Below are 18,608 nucleotides of genomic sequence, written 5' to 3' on the forward strand. Positions count from 1 at the left end.
CTCGATTAGTAGCTCAAGGGAGCATGAACATGCCTAGCGGCACAAAACCAGTGCTAAGGTGTTACTATCTCAGAGGGGTTATGTTTATGCTACTGATCACGGCCGTTGGGGGAAATATCAGAAATAACAGGGAATAAAACTAGTTAGGAAAGGTAAAATTATAGTATAGTGATACACAATGGTCGAAGATGGTAGAAACGAAGCGTACTTGCGACTAGTATCCTCAAGAATATATGTGATGCCCACTATAAACACAACATTGTAACTATAATACTTGATAACAATCGTTCCTAGACAGTACTAATAGAGTTTGCGTATCCTGAGAAACCATATGAATACAAGAAGGCAAGGAAATAATTGACCTTGACTACTATAACAGCGAGGGGACCGATCTTTTTACCCAGTCCTATGTAAGCTAGTCCTACCACCTAAGGCGTAACGATATTGAATTTCGGATCACCCGGATCCAACAAAGACGCAAGCGTATCCAGCACTTTGGGATTCCCATCAACCACAATACCAGCATTCGCCAAAGCATCAGGATCAGGTCCATACACAGCCAGCGCAGTCAACTGCTTAGCCGTACCAATCAGAGTGACCTGAGCAGCGTTCGACTGGTCAGCCGTACTGTAGACGAGCGCCCCATTAGACAGCCAGGAATGATACGTCTTATTATTCTGATCCGAAACAACAAGATCCATAAATACTTCCTGATCCCACGCCTCGGGCCCATTAATCTTGATAGCGAGAGTATCAAGGACCATATCTGGGGTAAGCTGACCCAGCACATCGGCCGCAGCTGTCTGCGTAGGCGTGCCGAAATTGCCATTGCGCAGCTCGGTCGCTCCGGAAATGTAGAAGTTCCTCCAGGTACCATTTTCAGAACCGTATCCGAGCTGCTCGTACACATCTGCTAGTTTCTTGCAGGCTTCCTCGTTTTTCGGGTTATTGAAGACGGCGTGACTTAGAAGCTCAGCTGCCCAGCGGTAGTCGCCCTTTAGGTATGCTTTGGTACCCTCTTCGAGAACCTTGTCCTCGCCGATGAGATCCACGTATCGGTTGGCCTTGTCGACGGGGGTGTGTTCCCACAAGTGGGCTGGGTTGCCGTCGAACCACCCGACATAGCGCTGGTAGATGGCTTTGACGTTGTGGCTTAGAGAGCCGTAGTAGCCGCGGCAATACCAAGATTGTTCAAGAGCCGGGGGCAAGGTGAGCATTTCGGCGATCTCGGTGCCGTTGTATCCCTGGTTCAGGAGGCGGAGTGTCTGGTCATGCGCGTATGCGTACAGATCGCGCTGGTAGGTGAGGAACTTCAGGATGTTGTCGTTGCCCCAGGTCGGCCAGTGGTGCTGGGCGAAGACGACCTCGGCTTGGCTGCCGTATCGGTCGATGGTCTCTGTGAGGTACTTGGCCCAGGAGTGAGGGTCACGGACCACCGCACCTCGCAGGGTCAGGATGTTGTGGAAAGTGTGAGTGGCGTCCTCGGCCGCGCAGAGTGCGTTGAGATCGGGGAACCAGATGAGCATTTCAGAAGGTGCTTCAGTGTCCGGTGCCATCTGGAATTCCATCTTAATGCCATCGACAATCTTCTTTTCGCCCGTGCGTCTGATGGTCATGTTGGGTGCGATGAGGGTGACGACGCCGGTCGAGGTAGTCTGTCCCAGTCCAGCGCCGATCTGGCCCCTTGGTCCTTGCTCAAGGGCAGCACCGTACATGTACGCGGCGCGGCGACTCATTGAAGTACCGGTGTAGACGTTCTCGGACACAGCATGCTCCAAGAAACCCTCTGGGGCAATGATGTTGATGTTGTTTTTCTTGACATCGTCTTCACTGACGAAGCCTTTGACACCGCCGAAGTGGTCAACGTGGGAATGAGTGTAGATGACAGCCTTGACGGCTCGGTCAGTGCCACGGTGCTTCTGGTAGAGTGCGAGTGCAGCAGCGCCGGTCTCTTGCGAAGTGAGGGGGTCGATGACAATGATACCCTCGTCGCCCTCAATGATGGTTGTGTTGGAGAGGTCAAGCCCGCGCACTTGGTAGATAGGTCCGGCGACATGATACAGTCCATTCATGCGAGTCAGTTGCGACTGGCGCCACAGACTTGGGTTGGCCGAGTATGGGGCGTCGTCCTTCAGGAAGTCGTAGGCATCGTTGTTCCACACCACATTGCCCTGAGCATCAATGACCTGGTTGGGGTCACCGAGACTACCTCTCCAGCCCCGTTTAGCGTTCACAAAGTCTTGAGTGTCATCGAAGGGCAAACTCTCTTTGACCTCCTTCCACTGCTTGACGATGTGTAGGCTTGGAGGGTTCGACTCCTCGGACTTGATGGTCGACTGTGTCATGATGAAAATCGAACTAATGAGCTCCAAGCACCTGAGCGGAATTCAAGTAATAAGATTGATGTTCTGAGATTGCTGCTGTTGTTGTCGTTGATGGAGAGATTGATTCCACGGCTCCATCGACTCTTATTTATCTCTCCGGGAGGCGAATTTCCCCCTCATTTCGTATTGCCAAAAAGGTGCACATACAGACATTGACGACATCGACTTTTGATGTTTTAGATCCTTAACGATGCTATTGCTGTGTCGATGTAACCATTGCTTGTAGACCAGGATGTTGAATAGGTCGAAGATAAATTGAGGGAAGTAGATGGAACAGGCTTCCCTCCGATCTGACTGGTCAACAACATTTGACTACTTGGACCAGGGTCCAGGTCCAACTCCACCATTTAATTAGCCTGCATTAGCTTCGGTCAGCTTTTCAGCTCGGACTTCAGCTGAGGTGGAGATGCACCTGGCCATGTAACCCTTCATGTACGCCGAGAACACCCCCTCTTTTACGCGATCGAATGGACGAAGCCACGATGATCAGGGTCCTGCAGCAGCTTATATTGGCTGTGCTCAGCTGTGTAGATCTGCACCCATCCGCGATGAAGGTTCGCCCCAAATAGTAGCATCCATACATCGTTGGGATGACAGCAAGGGTTTCCCCCTTCCAGTCAACCAATTGGCTGATCTCGTGTGTCATAGCAGAGTCCTGCCAGATGGAAATCTGCACGACCTACGAAAAAGAAATTAAAAAGAAAAAGCAATGAGGATCACGTTGTTGAGATGGTGGATCCTAATATGTGATAGATTATGATCTATCTAACATTGCTACTCCTGTTTCGCCACCAGCCGGGGCATGCCAGCGTGGTCCCTGGATCGTGATTGCGTCCTCAAACCTCGCACAAACTGTTTGCCTGTTACACAATCGCATCTCATAATGACGCCGGTAAATTGCCGCACCGGTCAGCTGGATCTTCAGCTTCCTTTTTCTTCTTGATCACACAGGATATTAGTGGCATGTGGGAGGCGAGGAAGTCCTTAAGCCTCCGACTTAAATAGGGCCACTCTCCCCCGTCTCACCCTTGTAAACCAGAAACACTAGAATACCCATCAACAACTTCCATTCAAGCCAAATCAACCCATCTAGCAAGCCTTTAGCATCAACTATAAGAAAAGATGGCTGAAATGGACAAGCTCGACAGGTGAGCACACGTCCCGTTCACCTCGGAATTCCAACCCGAGAGAAAAATAGATTTTAGGACGGAGAACAACTACAAACAAGCCCATGATTTTTAACACTTCATCCAGCAAGCAAGAAATCGACAGTGCCATCGCCAACAACCAGTCATTTGTCTTGATGTTTACAGCTATTTGGAGTGATGTCGGCAAATTAACGAAGAGCAACTTCGAGAGGTATGAAATTTGCTTGGATTGACAATTTATACCCCTTTGATACGTATATTTGTGATTGCCTGATAATGATGATAATGACTGAGTATCATAGGATCGGTGCCAAGTACCCTTCCGTGTACATGGCCTGGGTCAGCACCGATGATCATCCCGAGCTGGCCGAGGAATGGGGGTTCACTGCTATTCCGGCCACCGTTGCCTATAAGAATGGCGACAAGGTGGACTACTTCATTGGGCCTCAGTACTCGGACGAGCAGGTCGAGAGATTTATTAAGAAGACGCTCTAAGACAGGGGGAGGGGAAGGTTCCTTTTTCGTGGTGTCAATTGTTATCTAGGTAGTATCATGGATGTCATGGGGATTTGACCTACTGTGTACTACCTGTAACGATCCGACTTCTTAGACGGTGTGATTCCATCTTATACATACACCTGCTAGACTATACTACCATTACCCGTATACTGTGTTGTTAGATTACAGATGCATAATAAAGATCCACTAGATACTACGTGAACATGTGAAACCACCCGACCACTCTGGTAATCTCACAACTGTCGAGTCTCCTTCACTCGCAGCTCTACATCGCGTACAGCCGGCCACTGCGTCCCATTCTGCGTTCTTCTGATCATTTCCCAAAAGCTCATGTCAGGATCCTGATCCATCAAAGACACGCGCTCCGCATCATCCTTCTGCATCTTATGCAATTCCAATTTGATCGCCTCCACCGCTATTCCTGCCCCGGCGTTGGAATTGATCATGCCCTCGTAATGCGGCCACCTGCGCAAGGCATCAACGGCTTGAAGACGGATACCAAGGTCTGGACATTTCGATGCCACAGCAAATAGCCCAAAGCTCAGTCCGTAATCCAATGTGATAGTGGGGCGACAGGGAAACCTGTCCATGAACTTTTCGTATCCTGATAACAGATTGCTATATTCAAAGGTGAGCAATCTGTAGTCATACTCGTCGAGCAGGCACGTTTTCAGTACGATTGTCTTGGCAACCAATTGGAGCCTCACGATGTCCGCCCCTATTTGCTCTTTCGCGTTAAGGGTGGCATATTCTTGTTGGTAAAACAGTTCAAACCGCTCTGCAAGATGCTCCAGCGAGTATAACAGCCTCTGTCGTTTGACCCAGAGCGTTGCGTAGTTCGCTAGTATCTCTGTTTGTGGAAGTCTCCAAGCCGTGGCAATGAACGGGATCACCCTATACATGACTCGCTGAAAGCATTGTCGCGCTACTTTCAGACTTTCAAAGCCGTCTAAAGTCTCAATATCACGTTCATTCTCCGCCTCGCCTTGAATCCCTGATTCTGACTCGAAGTCTCCGACATGTGACGACTGGGAATTCAAGACGCGGAGTGTTTCAGAAAGACAAGGAATCACTGGTATCCCAAGGCGTAGCGACTCCTCGAGAATTTGTGTGCCACTACGTAGGTGTATGAAGGCTCTGGCGAATTCTCCCAACAGCAGCTCTGCCATGACGAAAAGAAGGCAGCACACTAGCACAACCTCGCGCAACTGCGGGTCGGGAGAGGCCCGGCGCTTTTGCAAATGTGCGAAAGATCGGACAGCCTGCTCAAGTGCAAATCGGTGTTTTGGATTCTGCAAATCCTCCCCAGCTAGTCGCATGCCTCTTTCCTCAGCATCTTGGTGAATTGCGCTCACCATGTTGACAGCATGGCATACCGCTGGATCGGAATGACACATCTGCAGGACCAGCTTCTGCCAGAGCCAGGAGTCAAAAAAGCCCACAAGGTCGGGGACAAGGCGGTATTGAAAGTACGAAAAACCTCGTTTCTCATCGGATGTCATGATTCCTCCAGCGCCCATCCCTAGGGTCGGGAGACACAATTCCCGCTTGATGGGGAATCGGTGCAGATCGTATCCGTCGCAGGCTCGGCCTGTAGAAGTACAATTCCTACAGGACCCCGGTGCCTCGTCGCATTTTATGCGCCGTACCCTAATTTCGTGGTCAGACGTGGACTATCCATGGAGTGAGGTCATGAAACTCACCGGCAGGTTCGGCATCCCGTTCGAGATCTCTTCCCAGGCTTTCTGCGTCGCTTAGCACTTTCCGTTCGCGCGATCAGCTCTCCAGGCATTGTGAACGAAACCATCGGGCGGACGCAAAGCGTGCTAAGTTAGGGTGTGGCATATTTGTAAGAAGGGAGCCGCCGCCACGCTAATACGAGGAGAAAACGCGACTAGCGTTTAACTGGGATACTGGGCCAATCATGGCGCCGTGTGAGAGATATATCATAATAAGTCGTCATCCTTCGAGTTTAGCGCATCCCTCGCTGGGCCACAGAGAAGAATATGAGAGCGTAAGTTTCAGCCCCCAACATCCCCTGTCAACGCGATCAGGAGCCTCACTGAAGAGGGCCCTGAGTTGCAAGCACCATTTTTCGACTTGAGAGTCATTCGGGATGCTTGACTGATCTGACCGATTTGTCTAAGCATTCAAGAACAACCCGCATTGAGGTTAATAAGCACGCCAGACCCACGGGCCTTGGCGATCCATCCAAGTCCGAAAGCATGCTGCATTTGTGGGGATGCGCTGTCGAAATCTCATCTGAATCCGATTTTAACGCTATTCACTCAATATCAGGTTCAACCTAAAGCTGTATTAGAAGGGTTGATATGATAAGCTATTTAGAGCTACCAAGGCTGGCTGTAAACAGACTCAGACGACAACATGCTAGAAAATCGGAAGAGGACATACAAGACAATAACCAGCGAGTGACAGCTCTATAAATGGAGAATTATTCAAACTACTAATTGATGATGTCAACGATTTCTTTTTGCCCCGTAACGATTGAAAAGATCGGGAGATACTAGAGAGAGGAGAAGTATTAGTACGAAAGAAATCCCATCGAGATCACCTGACCGGGCTGAAAAATTGAATATAAAACACAATACTCCAGACACACTGCTTAAAATAACCACACATATCAAACAGCCACCGCGTCTCATGTGTATGTGTAATTGATTCCAAATCCGTGCCACATGACTAAACTGAATCATGCACCATGGCAAGTCTCATATCTCATTCCTAACTCGTCCTGTACAACCAAACCGCGTAATCCGGAAGCTTCACGTGCGGGGTAGCGCTGGTAAGCACTAGTACAGGGTGTCTACCCCATGGCAGGGGCGATATACCTGGTATACTATATAGTGGTCTCTGTAACGGTCATGCAGCTGAGAAATCAATCAGATTGTTTCACGTGCACGGTTGACAGTCAAAGTGAGTATCTAAGCCCCACCATTGCTGGCCCAAAGAACCTGAAAATCCGGTTCAGGGACACTGAGCGGAGAAGGATTTATCCAGCCAGACAGAGTGTGGCAGACCTGATCAAACCACTGGAAGTTCAGCCATGGCACCGTCAAAAATAGAACAAGACATCCAATGATTGAAAAAGTGGCTGAGGGTTTTGCTGGAAAAATTCTTCTGAGAGACATCTCAAAGACCCCTTTGATGGTTGAAGTAAGGGATGGGGTTGCCCGAGCGTGACCAAGACGGTACTGTGGTATTTGCAATACACAAGGCAACACCATTTGGCGGTCTCGGATTGGCCGCCCAGCTCAGCCCTACGAGGAAATCCACCCACCCCGGGGGAGGCAAGCGACCCAATCAGGGATTCTTCTCCAGACGACTCTAGTTATGACCTGCACAATTATTGCGTCTCATCCCTGCGCCCCAAATGTTGGGCCAGTTGCAACTAGTTCACAGCATGCCACCACCACGTCATTACCCGAAATAGCCACCGCTCTCCCAGTGTGAAAGGCAGCGCCAGCGGTCGGTGAAATGCCCATCCCAACCCCTCCCGCAACTGCAGTTCCACCACCCGTCTCCAGTCCACATGATGTGCAAAATGAAGCGGAAAGTGATGCTGGCTGATCGACTTGATGGTGCAGTCCATGTTTGGGTGCTCTTGAAGGTCTACCTGCGGCTGTAGCAGAGCTGGATGGTCACCCTCCAGGTCTAATTCCATCTTCAGGGATCCCGTGCTTTTGAACTGCCGTACCTGCACCGCCAGGTCATGGTTCCGGTGGTGAGAATCTCCTGAGTTCTTATCATGAACAATCGTAAGGTCGATGAGAGGGTGTCCTGAGCTTTCGATAAGGTGATGGTGGGTGGGATGCGGTGCCAGGTTCACCTGAAACTGGCCTTCCACAATCAGATTTGGTGACGAAGGTTTCTGGTGCACAAGCACTCGAGTAAACCGGAGGGGAAGGTCGATCAAAGCCAAAGATTGAATCACTACTTTCTGCGGGGTTGTTCCATTCTCAGTAATGGCCCGTCGTGCCAGCCCGTTGTTCACGTAGCGGACAATATGATCGCAAATCTGAGTCTGGTACATGTGCCAGAATCGTTGTAGTACACCATTTACCCATTCCACAGTCTCCCCGCGGGAGAGGATTTTATGGGCGTGGTATCGCTTGCATTCATCGCGAAGGATGCGCTGAACTCGGGTCAGATTAACGACCGCATAAGTCCGACATACCGCCAGGACGAAGAACAACCATGTTAATCCCAAGTCGAGACGGCCAACGATCCAAGATATGAGGCAAACGAAGACGATGATGCGGGAGTCATCGTAGGTTTGTTGAATAAGTTCGACCAGGTCGAAGGGTTCCGGTGTCAGCTTAGGCTTACCCATTGCGGCAGGAACCAAAAAGCGACGGTGTTGGTGGTGGTAGTGTGAGGGGAAAGATAGTTCGAAGTAGAGTTGTGTTGTTCAGGGTAGAGTAAATAATGTAAATAATGAGGCTGGTCGGGGGTTCTCCATGGTCAGCCCAACCAACATGATGAAATGGTGTGGATGAAGAGCGGTGATGATGACGGAGAGGACTGGGGCCTTTATACCGACCGCACAGGGCTGCTGCCTCTGTTCATGCAGGCAAAGCCACCGCTGACTACGGAGAGGATTGTCGATTTGGGGGCCTATCGCAAAAAGTTGATGCGGGTAATGCAAAAACCGATCGTGGGTGGGACTGCGTAACAATGTCATACTAATATTACGTAGTAATTTACGTTTAACTAATCACTCCTGGTTTCCTCTCTTTCCCTTTCAACAACCACAACCATCAAGTACTGTATTTGCTTACTCTTCTACTCTCCCTTCCCTCTCATGCCCACTTCCCAATAAGTGCCATGATGCCGGCTCCTAGCAAGACGCAGAAGATCATTCCCAGCAGATGCGACCGCCGCTTAGTCCTGTCGGGGTCGAACAGGAAATCGCGAGCCAACAATTCCACTAATCCGCTGTAGATCAGAATGCCGGCTGATACAGCATCCAATACTCCTTGAACAATATTTGCTGTCTTGGATCCCGAGTTATACGTCGTCCGCAGCCCGATTCCGATGGCAATCGAAACGGGCGTGGTGAGGCCGTACGCCATGCAGAGAACCCACGGTAGCCACCAATGCCGGCCAAAACGCAGGGCAGACATCCGGGCGCCGATCCCAAGACCCTCAAACGCTTGATGGAAGACCAACACGGGGTATAGAGTGCTGAATGCTTCACCAGTCACGCCTAAGTTCAATCCGATTATTACCGAATGGAAGATAATGCCGAATTCCAGAATAAGAAAGGCAGCAATATCTTTGCGGAATGAGCGCTCGGATTCGATGGAGCAAAAGTCATCTTGAGCCCCAAGCTGCTTGGATCCCCTGGTATCGTCGTTTACCGTACTCTCATCGTCGCTCTGGATCAAGTTTGCTTGGGCCAGGAATCGGTCGGTCGCGTCGTGCTCTTTTTCCACGCCGTAGACGCATTCGACGTATACCTCGGAGGCAAGGTCCATCAGAAATACCACCATAACAGATGCGAGGACAATAGCGGGACACCATGAATACTCCGCCCAATTTTTTGATACGCCCACGCAGGTTGTGCTGCCGATACTTTCATACGCTGGATCCAAGAGGTGGATGAATGCGGTGGCGACAATAACACCCGTACCGAAGTATCGAGCGAAGAGGTAGATAGGGTAGGGGATATTCCAACGTGGTATTCTCTTGCATACCACGGGAAAAAGTGTAGATGCTGATGATGTTATTAGAATCACAAATATTGCGGATATGCGTGCCCCTAGGTGCCCGTTGTAGTCATTTTCGGACAGCTGCAAGTAGCAGTAGATTTCCTCCACACTGGCAGTGTCTAAGTTTACATTTGTTGGATCGAACGAAGACATGGTGTTTGATATAAATGTTGCCTTCTACTCCATGCGTGGAAGAGGTGTCATTATATTCTAACTGATTGACAGAGTACCTTGGGGGATCGTCATAAGATCTTGGTCTGGCCACAGGGTCCCTAGCCCTGCACTATGTTCTGACTTTGGTGGCAGACCCTTGCATGGGGCACACCTTACCCCCAAGGTTGGGGCTTATAGCCAGTGAATCCTCAGTTTTTTGTAGCCTTTTGCTCTGAAGCTTCTAATACGCTGGTCGGATACGCTTGCTTAGAAGATGCGAAGGATTCAAGACCAGGTACCACTGCAGCTGCCTTATGAGTCCACGGAAATACAACGGCAATATAAATCGGCCAGGAAAACTGCCAAGTGGTTAGTATTCGCCTCATGGTGCCATAGTCATCCGTGATAGTCGCAATATTGATATTGCGTGCTGCGAGGAAAAATCGCACACCCATGAGGTCAGAATGCCAGCGACGCCATTAGTAAGTTCGAATTCAGGACACCTCGGGTATCTACGACATCAAAGAATGTGCTCTGAGCTTTACCTATGATCTTCCCGCTTCGTATCTGGCTCAACTGAGTGATTGTTGTGTCGTCGAGCGAATTATTCTGATCTTCCGGCCATATCAATTAGCTACAGCCTTTCTGTCCCGCGCTCACACCGTTTGGCGATATGCGAAGCGTCTACCTTCGCTGCCGGGTCAATGTTACCGGAGGCAGTGCTGCCATGGTGCATCCACCTTTTCCTGTAATTTTCCGCCAATGATAAAGAACATAACAAGGCATCCAATTATTGACTGCAAGTCTAGCAATGACGGACAATTGCGACTCATACATCCGGCACCAAATAAATTGCTTGATCATCAGGGTGTTGCTTTCCTCGGCATAGTGTTCGCGTTCACATAGACTGGGCCTTGGATATTGGCTTCCCTGCTTCTTTCTGGCGAGCAGCTCTTAGGGTCCAAAATAATCCCATTCTCACAACATCAAGCAGCAGCGCAACTGTGCTGGGTGAGACACGGCTCAGTAATCTGGAGCACCAAATACCACCTTTTCGCCAATGGCATTGCACAGATGATACCCCAACCTATGCCCTCGCGCCATCAACTTCCACGACTTAATTTGAAGTGCGGGTTGGATATGAAGACTGGTCGGAGACCACTGGGTATTCTTCTCGGTGGAGCAGAGGTTAATATCACTTTTCGACCGACAAGCTTATTTCGCCCCTTAGAGCCGGTTGTGACGTCTGGTTCCAGAAGCCGGTTTGTTTAGCAGTATGGTCTGATTGATTACCACGACTCAGGCACTGTCTCCTTTGAGTAGGGCCCAGAATCGGAATGTGGATATTGTACTCGTCATCCCGCGTTGTTTAATCTGGCCGATGCAGAAGAAACGGGGCGCGCTTTGCTCCCCGCAGCACGCGGCACATTGAAAATATAGAGTCATATATCATGGCACATTGAGCCAGTAGTAATCTGGATAAGCTTGAATAGGAGTTCATGACGATCTGCTGGGGTCAATAAAGTGTGGGGCTTGAGGCCTGGCACAGTGGATCCTCTCATCCTGACGATCACTAGGTTATCTTCCCACTGCCACCGAATGTGCCAATCAAGAGTCCCTCGGGGAAGAGTTGAATTGAGGATCGTCAGTCTCTCAGACGAGCTGGAGACTGTGCGCGGGTCATAAAGTGCCGGGTTAGACTTAACAGTCTTGACTCGCGGGACAAGGGCTCAAACCGTTGCACGATCGGCGGGCGGGAGAAAAGCATCCAGAAAGATGACTGGATTTGTCCCGTCCGAGGGTTTCACCATGCGATCCATGATCAATCTGCGACACACTCCGCCATGATTGACATGGCTGTTTCCATGTTCGCGCCAACTTGCCGTGCACACATGGCAGCCAAGCCCAAACCCTCTATGGCAGGTTCTTCGAGCCTCCAACTATTAAACTACCTCTCGACTCAGCTTTAATCCAACTTCCATCACCAAACTAATTCGCAAATTCACATTCTTTACATTCGTTTCCTTAGAACTGCTGGTTCAGTCATTCCTTTCATATCCACAACCTCGATTTCTGAGGCTCGTTGCAATGACTCTCCTTCGTCATCTCCTGACGGCAACTGCCTTGCTTGGAGCTTCAGTCCAGGCAGCGCAGGGTGTCACTGGCTCCCCCTTCGGTTTCGCTAGCGGCACGACTGGTGGTGGTGATGCCACTCCTGCTGCGCCTAGTGACATCAGCCAGCTGAAGACCTGGTTGTCCGACAGCACCCCCCGCGTCATCCTTATCGACAAGGAGTTCAACTTCCTCGGCAGCGAGGGCAAGTGCACCAACTGCGAGTGCTGCAAGCCCGCCTCGAACACCTGCGGCAGCTCTGGTCAGAATGCCGTCAAGCAAAATGGCTCCGACTGGTGCGGTAGCTACCCAACCCTGACCTGCACGTACGACAACGCCGGTATTGAGGGTCTGGAAGTCGCCTCCAACAAGTCCATTGTTGGCGTGGGTAGCTCTGGTGTCCTGCGTGGAAAGGGTTTGCGCCTGGTGAACGGTGTCAGCAACATCATCATCCAGAACATCCACATCACCGAGCTCAACCCCGAGTTCATCTGGGGTGGTGACGCTATCACCCTCGACGGCACCAACAACGTCTGGATTGACCACGTCAAGATCAACCTCATTGGTCGTCAGATGTTCGTTGCCGGATACGAAGCCAGTAGGTTTCCCACCATCAGGTGCACATTATTTGGGTTCAAGACTGACAGGGTGCAGGTCACAGCGTGACTATCTCGAACAGCGAATTTGATGGTGAGACCAGCTGGTCTGCGACTTGCGACGGCCACCACTACTGGACTGTGTAAGTCCCATGTCTTCCCAAGTGCTCTTCCATTGTTACAGCTCTCTAACACTATCTAGTCTCGGATACGGTCACAACGACAAGATCACCTTCGCCAACAACTACATCCACCACACTTCGGGCCGTTCCCCCAAGCTCGAGTTCAACAGCTTCTGGCACGCGTACAACAACTACTGGTTCAACAACACCGGCCATGCCTTCGATGTTGGCAAGAACACCCGTGCTCTGATCGAGGGTAATGTGATGGTCCAGGTCGACACTCCCCTCTTGGCCGACAGCAACCCCGGTGCCGTTTTCGCCGTGAACACCAGCGATGTCTCCACTTGCACCAGCACCCTCGGACGCACCTGCGTCCCCAACACCTTGATTAGCTCGGGTACTCTCTCCGGCAGTGACAGCTCTGTGATCAGCAGCTGGCCCTCTGGTGAGTCCGACGTCACCGTCATGGCCGCTAGCAAGGTTGCTTCCTACGTCAAGGCCAACGCCGGTATTGGTAAGCTTAGCAACGGATCTGGATCCTCCAGCACCGTCGGCGCGGCTGCCACCTCCGCTGTCGCCAAGCGTGCCGACTCTGACGATGCGCCCTATGTTCCGGCCTACTCTGAGGCTGGCCCCGGCGCCTCTGCCGTCCCCAGCCAGCCCTCCTGGTCTTGGAGAACGGTCACCAACGGCCCTGCACCCACTGGAGCTCCCTCTGATGCCCCCGCCCCCCAGGGTCTTGGTGCTCCTGTCCAGGCTTCGAACAAGCACCACCACAAGGGTCACGGCCGTGGCTACTAAGGAGGGTTTGCGGGGCCGCTTCTGAGCTGATAAGCTGAAATTGAAGCAAGCTGAAACAGTTCCCGTTCTCAGCACATATAGCCTAACGGTTCTTGAGGCGGTAACTCTTATGTACATTTCGGACATTCTTCTTCTTTGTACATGGTCAGGCCCTAGCCAGATATTCCTTAGCTAGTGTCTTATTTATCTTATTTAGTCAATACATCAATCCTTCTAGGTTGGGAAATATCGCACTCTCTAATTTCGTAGCAAGCAACATAATATGCGTAATCTGGTTACACTGTCAGAGATGCAGTGAGGATGTTGTAAGGTGGTTGTCAGTTGTCAAAGCCTTATTTGTAGCCATGAATCCATATGCAGGAATCAAGTTATTAGCACAGGGTCGTATAAGGAACTTTTTGCAATGCAGATATCTGTTGAAGGTCCATGTCTGGCGGTGCTATGGCTGACGAGGGTCTTCGACCGACGTTTTCACAGGCATGGTTTCTAGCAGTTATAATTAGGGAGTACTCTGAATGGGGAAAACGTACTATTTTCTCACCTGGGGTTAGTAGTTAGTGTATGGTACTAGTATTACTAAGTAACTGTCAGTAAGTAGTGCTATATGCTTCACCATTGGGACTAGTACTACTAAGTAGTACTTGGGTTTGTTTGCTTGGTTGAAGCGATATATATATTCTCACATCATTAGTACCACTCACGTGGTGGTATTCTCTCTGCCTAGTATCCTCCCACAGCACATAAGATATTATCGGGTTTCAATTCTCATATAGTATACTAGTCATCTTTAAATTATGGCACATCTTCATTATATAAGTTGCTTCGCAGCTGTTTATGCTTATCTGGATGACGTCATCTACTGAGTGACACGAGGGGAGGGGGCAAAAAGGTCCGCTGGATGGAGCAGAGAATGACCGGAACAACAGAGAGAATTTTACAAATTAATTCTCAGATCACCATTCGCTAGCTGATATCTGAGAAAAAAATAACATGGTGTTGAAGACCCCCACAGCAGTGGGATAGTCTGCAGTCTGGACCTCGATGCGCGGCAGCCAATCACGTGAGACACTCAACGCGTGAAGGCGTCACGTCCGGCGCGAACGAGACACGAACTTGCAGCAACTCCGGGGGAGCGCAGTTTCCCGCGACAGCCATCATTCTTCGAGAGAATACCTCCCAATTGTTCAAACTACCTCGTTTTGTGTATACATTTCCCTTACCCTAATTATTGGAGAAGAAAAGAACCGCGTCTGCTTAATTTTCTATGATACTTCATCATGCCTGAAGCCGTCGCCATGCCCCAGAAGCGGGTTCTGGGCGATGCATCAAATAACCCTCGTGGTGTCGCAACAGATCCCAGTGCGCTCAAGAAGCGCAGGATAGAGAATGGCCCTGCCGCCGCTATGAAGCCCCCGACAAATGGCCAGCGCCGAGTTCCGGGCTCCAGCCAACCCCAGAAGAGTCAGTTCGAGGCGGAGGTTCTGGAGAAGCTGACCCAGGATATCAACGGGCTGAAGGACAGCAATTCGGAGAAGGACCAGCAATGGGAGCGACCACCACTGGGTGAATTTGACCCGTCTACGGAGAACATCTGTTTCCAACAGATCGATGCGGAAGAGGGGACAATCATGGGCGGCAAGACTGCCGTTCGACTGTTTGGTGTGACTGAGGTAGGCTCTGCGTACTCCCTTGACGACCGATCATGCTCTAACGTCCATGTCTAGGCCGGCCAATCGGTCCTCCTCCACGTTACCGGATTCCAACATTATCTCTACATCGCTGCGCCCGTGAATTTCACCAAGGACGACTGCGAGCCCTACCGAGCTTTCCTGGAGAGCAGAGTCGGACAGTTTCAACCTACGATTCAGTCAGTACAAATAACGATGCGAGAAAACATCTACGGGTTCCAAGGCAACCAGAAAAGCTATTACCTCAAGATCACAGTTACGGATCCTAAATTCATCAGCAAAGTCCGGTCAGCGTTGGAACAAGGCGGTGCCCAAAGCTTGAACTACAAAGGTCTCTGGAACAACTCTGATGGTGGAATCCTTACGTTTGACAGCATCCAATACCTCCTCAGATTCATGATCGACACGGATATTTCGGGCATGTCTTGGGTTGAAGCAAAGGCTGGGAAGTACCGCTTATTCCAACAACACGAGAAGGTGTCGAATTGTCAAATCGAGGCCAGTGTCGACTACCGAGACCTTATCTCCCATCCACCCAACGGCGAGTGGGCTAAGATGGCCCCGCTGCGCATTCTGTCGTTCGATATCGAGTGCGCTGGACGAAAGGGTATCTTCCCTGAACCGAACCACGACCCAGTCATTCAGATCGCCAATGTCGTAACGCGTTACGGAGAGTCTAAACCGTTTATTCGTAATGTGTTTGTTCTGGATACATGCAGTTTGATTGTCAACACTCAAATTCTGGAATTCAAGGACGAGGCGAAGATGCTCATGGCCTGGCGCGATTTCGTGCAAAAGGTGGACCCGGATGTCATAATCGGCTACAATATTGCCAACTTCGATTTTCCGTATCTATTGGATCGCGCCAAGCATCTGAAATGCACTGGCTTCCCCTACTGGACCAGACTGAACGGTGTGCAGTCGCAAAGCAAGGAAACCAACTTTTCCAGCAAGCAGATGGGTAACCGTGACACGAAGTCAACGAACACTAATGGTCGAATCCAACTCGACATGCTTCAGTTGGTACAACGAGACTATCACCTGCGAAGTTATACCCTGAACTCGGTGTCTTATGAATTCTTGGGCGAACAGAAGGAGGATGTCCATCACACAATGATCACTGAGCTATATAACGGAACTCCCGATTCTCGACGGCGTTTAGCTGTCTACTGCTTGAAGGATGCATATCTACCGCAGAGACTGATGGACAAGTTGATGTGCTTGGTCAACTACACCGAAATGGCAAGAGTGACGGGTGTGCCCTTCAACTTTCTGCTGTCACGCGGTCAGCAAGTCAAGTTCATCAGTCAGCTGTTCCGCAAGGCTTTGGAGCAGCAGCTTGTCATCCCGAATACGAAGTCCAACGACGAACAAGACTACGAAGGTGCTACTGTTATCGAGCCTGTCAGGGGCTACTACGGTGTGCCTATCGCAACTCTCGATTTCGCGTCCCTATACCCGTCCATCATCCAGGCCCATAATCTCTGCTACACAACGCTGTTGAATAAGAATAGCGTTGAAAGGCTGAAGCTTGTAAAGGATGAAGACTACATCGTGACCCCTAATGGCGACATGTTCTGTACCGCCAAAGTTCGCAAAGGCCTGTTGTCACAGATTCTGGAAGAACTGCTGTCTGCACGTAAACGTGCCAAGAAAGAGCTGGCCACTGAGACTGATCCGTTCAAGAAAGCTGTCTTGAACGGACGACAGCTCGCTCTAAAGATTAGCGCAAACAGTGTGTACGGTCTCACAGGTGCCACTGTCGGAAAGCTGCCCTGCTTGCCTATCGCGAGTAGTACAACCAGTTATGGACGACAGATGATCGAGAAGACGAAACAGGAGGTGGAAGCCCGGTACACCATCGCGAATGGTTATTCTCATGATGCCAAGGTCATCTACGGTGATACTGATTCGGTCATGGTCAAATTTGGCGTTGACAACTTGGAGGAAGCTATGAAGCTTGGACAAGAGGCGTCCGAATACGTCTCGTCCAAGTTCCTGAAGCCGATCAAGCTGGAGTTCGAAAAGGTCTATTTCCCGTATCTTCTGATCAACAAGAAGCGGTACGCCGGACTATACTGGACGAACCCCAACAAATACGACAAGATGGATACGAAGGGTATCGAAACCGTTCGTCGCGACAACTGCCTGCTGGTTCAGAATGTTATCGAGACGGTCCTACAAAAGATTCTGGTTGAGCGGGACATTGATGGGGCACAAGAGTAAGATCACTTGCGGAAGCCTTTTTGCTTGTTGCTAACTGTATTGCAGCTACGTCAAGGACACCATTTCCGACCTTCTGCAAAATAAGATCGATATGTCGAAGCTTGTGATCACCAAGGCCTTGTCCAAGGATGCGTATACGGCGAAGCAGGCACACGTGGAACTTGCGGAGCGCATGAGGAAGCGTGACGCGGGTTCAGCACCCACGCTTGGCGACCGTGTGGCATATGTCATTATCAAGGGTGCCGGAGGGTCCAAGAACTACGAAAGGTCCGAGGATCCGATCTACGTCCTTGAGAACAACATCCCCATCGACACGAAATACTACCTCGACAACCAACTAGCCAACCCGCTCGGCCGTATTTTCGAACCCATTCTCGGAGAAAAGAAAGCCAGCCAACTTCTCACCGGCGAACATACCCGTGCCATCTCCGTGGCCGCGCCAACCATGGGCGGACTGATGAAGTTCGCCAAGAAGACGCAAACCTGCCTGGGATGCAAGAAGCCCTTATCCGGCAAGGAAGAAGCAGAGGGAGCCGTGTGCGCTTACTGCCGTCCCCGCCTCGGCGAGCTCTACACCAAGTCGTTGACCAAAGTATCAGACCTTGAAGTCCGGTTCGGACGACTCTGGACTCAATGCCAGCGGTGTCAAGGCAGTTTGCACTGTGAAGTCATTTGCTCGTCCAGGGATTGTCCTATCTTCTATATGCGCATGAAAGCAAAGAAAGATGTGGAGGACGCGCAAAAAGAACTGTCTCGATTTGATAATGATGCGGGTGCATGGTAATGATACAGTGATATCTTGGGTATGAAATAGCAGCTTGTATGACTAGCCTTGGTTTCACAGATGACGGCGTATTGGGAGATAGCACGGGTTTCATATATTATGACTGAATAATACAACATATTTGTATGCATCGATGAATGTGTATCACACTTGTCTTTATCCGTGAAACGAAAGGTATCATCTACCTGCCCTAACGAGCGAGATCAAGGACCGCTACCAGGCAGTGCAAAGCGGTGGAAGAAATTCCAACCAATTAACTAAGCAGGTGTGTACCCCATGGTACTGTGGCTGGCTGAACTTCACGAACAAAGATTACCTGATCCTGACAATGAGCTAGAACGAG

General features: G+C 50.4%; 7 protein-coding genes across 7 annotated transcripts; 3 read left to right on the top strand and 4 right to left on the bottom strand.

The window, feature by feature from the left end:
- Positions 1 to 428: 428 nt before the first annotated feature.
- On the bottom strand, positions 429 to 2,345 carry AKAW2_60066A (alkyl/aryl-sulfatase; the record flags this gene model as incomplete). Its single annotated transcript, XM_041692150.1, has 1 exon — positions 429 to 2,345. The coding sequence occupies one exon, from the start codon at positions 2,343 to 2,345 to the stop codon at positions 429 to 431; it is 1,917 nt and encodes a 638-aa protein (XP_041545564.1).
- Positions 2,346 to 3,506: 1,161 nt separating this feature from the next.
- Positions 3,507 to 4,027, top strand: AKAW2_60067S (thioredoxin family protein; the record flags this gene model as incomplete). Its single annotated transcript, XM_041692151.1, has 3 exons — positions 3,507 to 3,532; positions 3,639 to 3,743; positions 3,835 to 4,027. 3 exons carry the CDS (start codon positions 3,507 to 3,509, stop codon positions 4,025 to 4,027), a joined length of 324 nt encoding a protein of 107 aa, XP_041545565.1.
- A 257-nt stretch (positions 4,028 to 4,284) lies between these two features.
- Positions 4,285 to 5,858, bottom strand: AKAW2_60068A (Zn(II)2Cys6 transcription factor; the record flags this gene model as incomplete). The annotated part of the gene is made up of 2 exons (XM_041692152.1): positions 4,285 to 5,701; positions 5,755 to 5,858. 2 exons carry the CDS (start codon positions 5,856 to 5,858, stop codon positions 4,285 to 4,287), a joined length of 1,521 nt encoding a protein of 506 aa, XP_041545566.1.
- Positions 5,859 to 7,460: 1,602 nt separating this feature from the next.
- AKAW2_60069A (uncharacterized protein) lies at positions 7,461 to 8,402 on the bottom strand (the record flags this gene model as incomplete). Its single annotated transcript, XM_041692153.1, has 1 exon — positions 7,461 to 8,402. One exon carries the CDS (start codon positions 8,400 to 8,402, stop codon positions 7,461 to 7,463), a length of 942 nt encoding a protein of 313 aa, XP_041545567.1.
- A 469-nt stretch (positions 8,403 to 8,871) lies between these two features.
- Positions 8,872 to 9,936, bottom strand: ZRT1_2 (high-affinity Zn(2+) transporter zrt1; the record flags this gene model as incomplete). The annotated part of the gene is made up of 1 exon (XM_041692154.1): positions 8,872 to 9,936. The coding sequence occupies one exon, from the start codon at positions 9,934 to 9,936 to the stop codon at positions 8,872 to 8,874; it is 1,065 nt and encodes a 354-aa protein (XP_041545568.1).
- A 2,088-nt stretch (positions 9,937 to 12,024) lies between these two features.
- On the top strand, positions 12,025 to 13,567 carry AKAW2_60071S (uncharacterized protein; the record flags this gene model as incomplete). The annotated part of the gene is made up of 3 exons (XM_041692155.1): positions 12,025 to 12,646; positions 12,703 to 12,787; positions 12,847 to 13,567. The coding sequence occupies 3 exons, from the start codon at positions 12,025 to 12,027 to the stop codon at positions 13,565 to 13,567; spliced, it is 1,428 nt and encodes a 475-aa protein (XP_041545569.1).
- Positions 13,568 to 14,844: 1,277 nt separating this feature from the next.
- On the top strand, positions 14,845 to 18,265 carry POL3 (DNA-directed DNA polymerase delta POL3; the record flags this gene model as incomplete). Its single annotated transcript, XM_041692157.1, has 3 exons — positions 14,845 to 15,237; positions 15,292 to 17,477; positions 17,527 to 18,265. The coding sequence occupies 3 exons, from the start codon at positions 14,845 to 14,847 to the stop codon at positions 18,263 to 18,265; spliced, it is 3,318 nt and encodes a 1,105-aa protein (XP_041545570.1).
- Positions 18,266 to 18,608: the final 343 nt, after the last annotated feature.

Source organism: Aspergillus luchuensis, chromosome 6 (genome assembly GCF_016861625.1).
Source record: "Aspergillus luchuensis IFO 4308 DNA, chromosome 6, nearly complete sequence".
NCBI classification, from domain to species: Eukaryota; Fungi; Ascomycota; class Eurotiomycetes; order Eurotiales; family Aspergillaceae; genus Aspergillus; species Aspergillus luchuensis.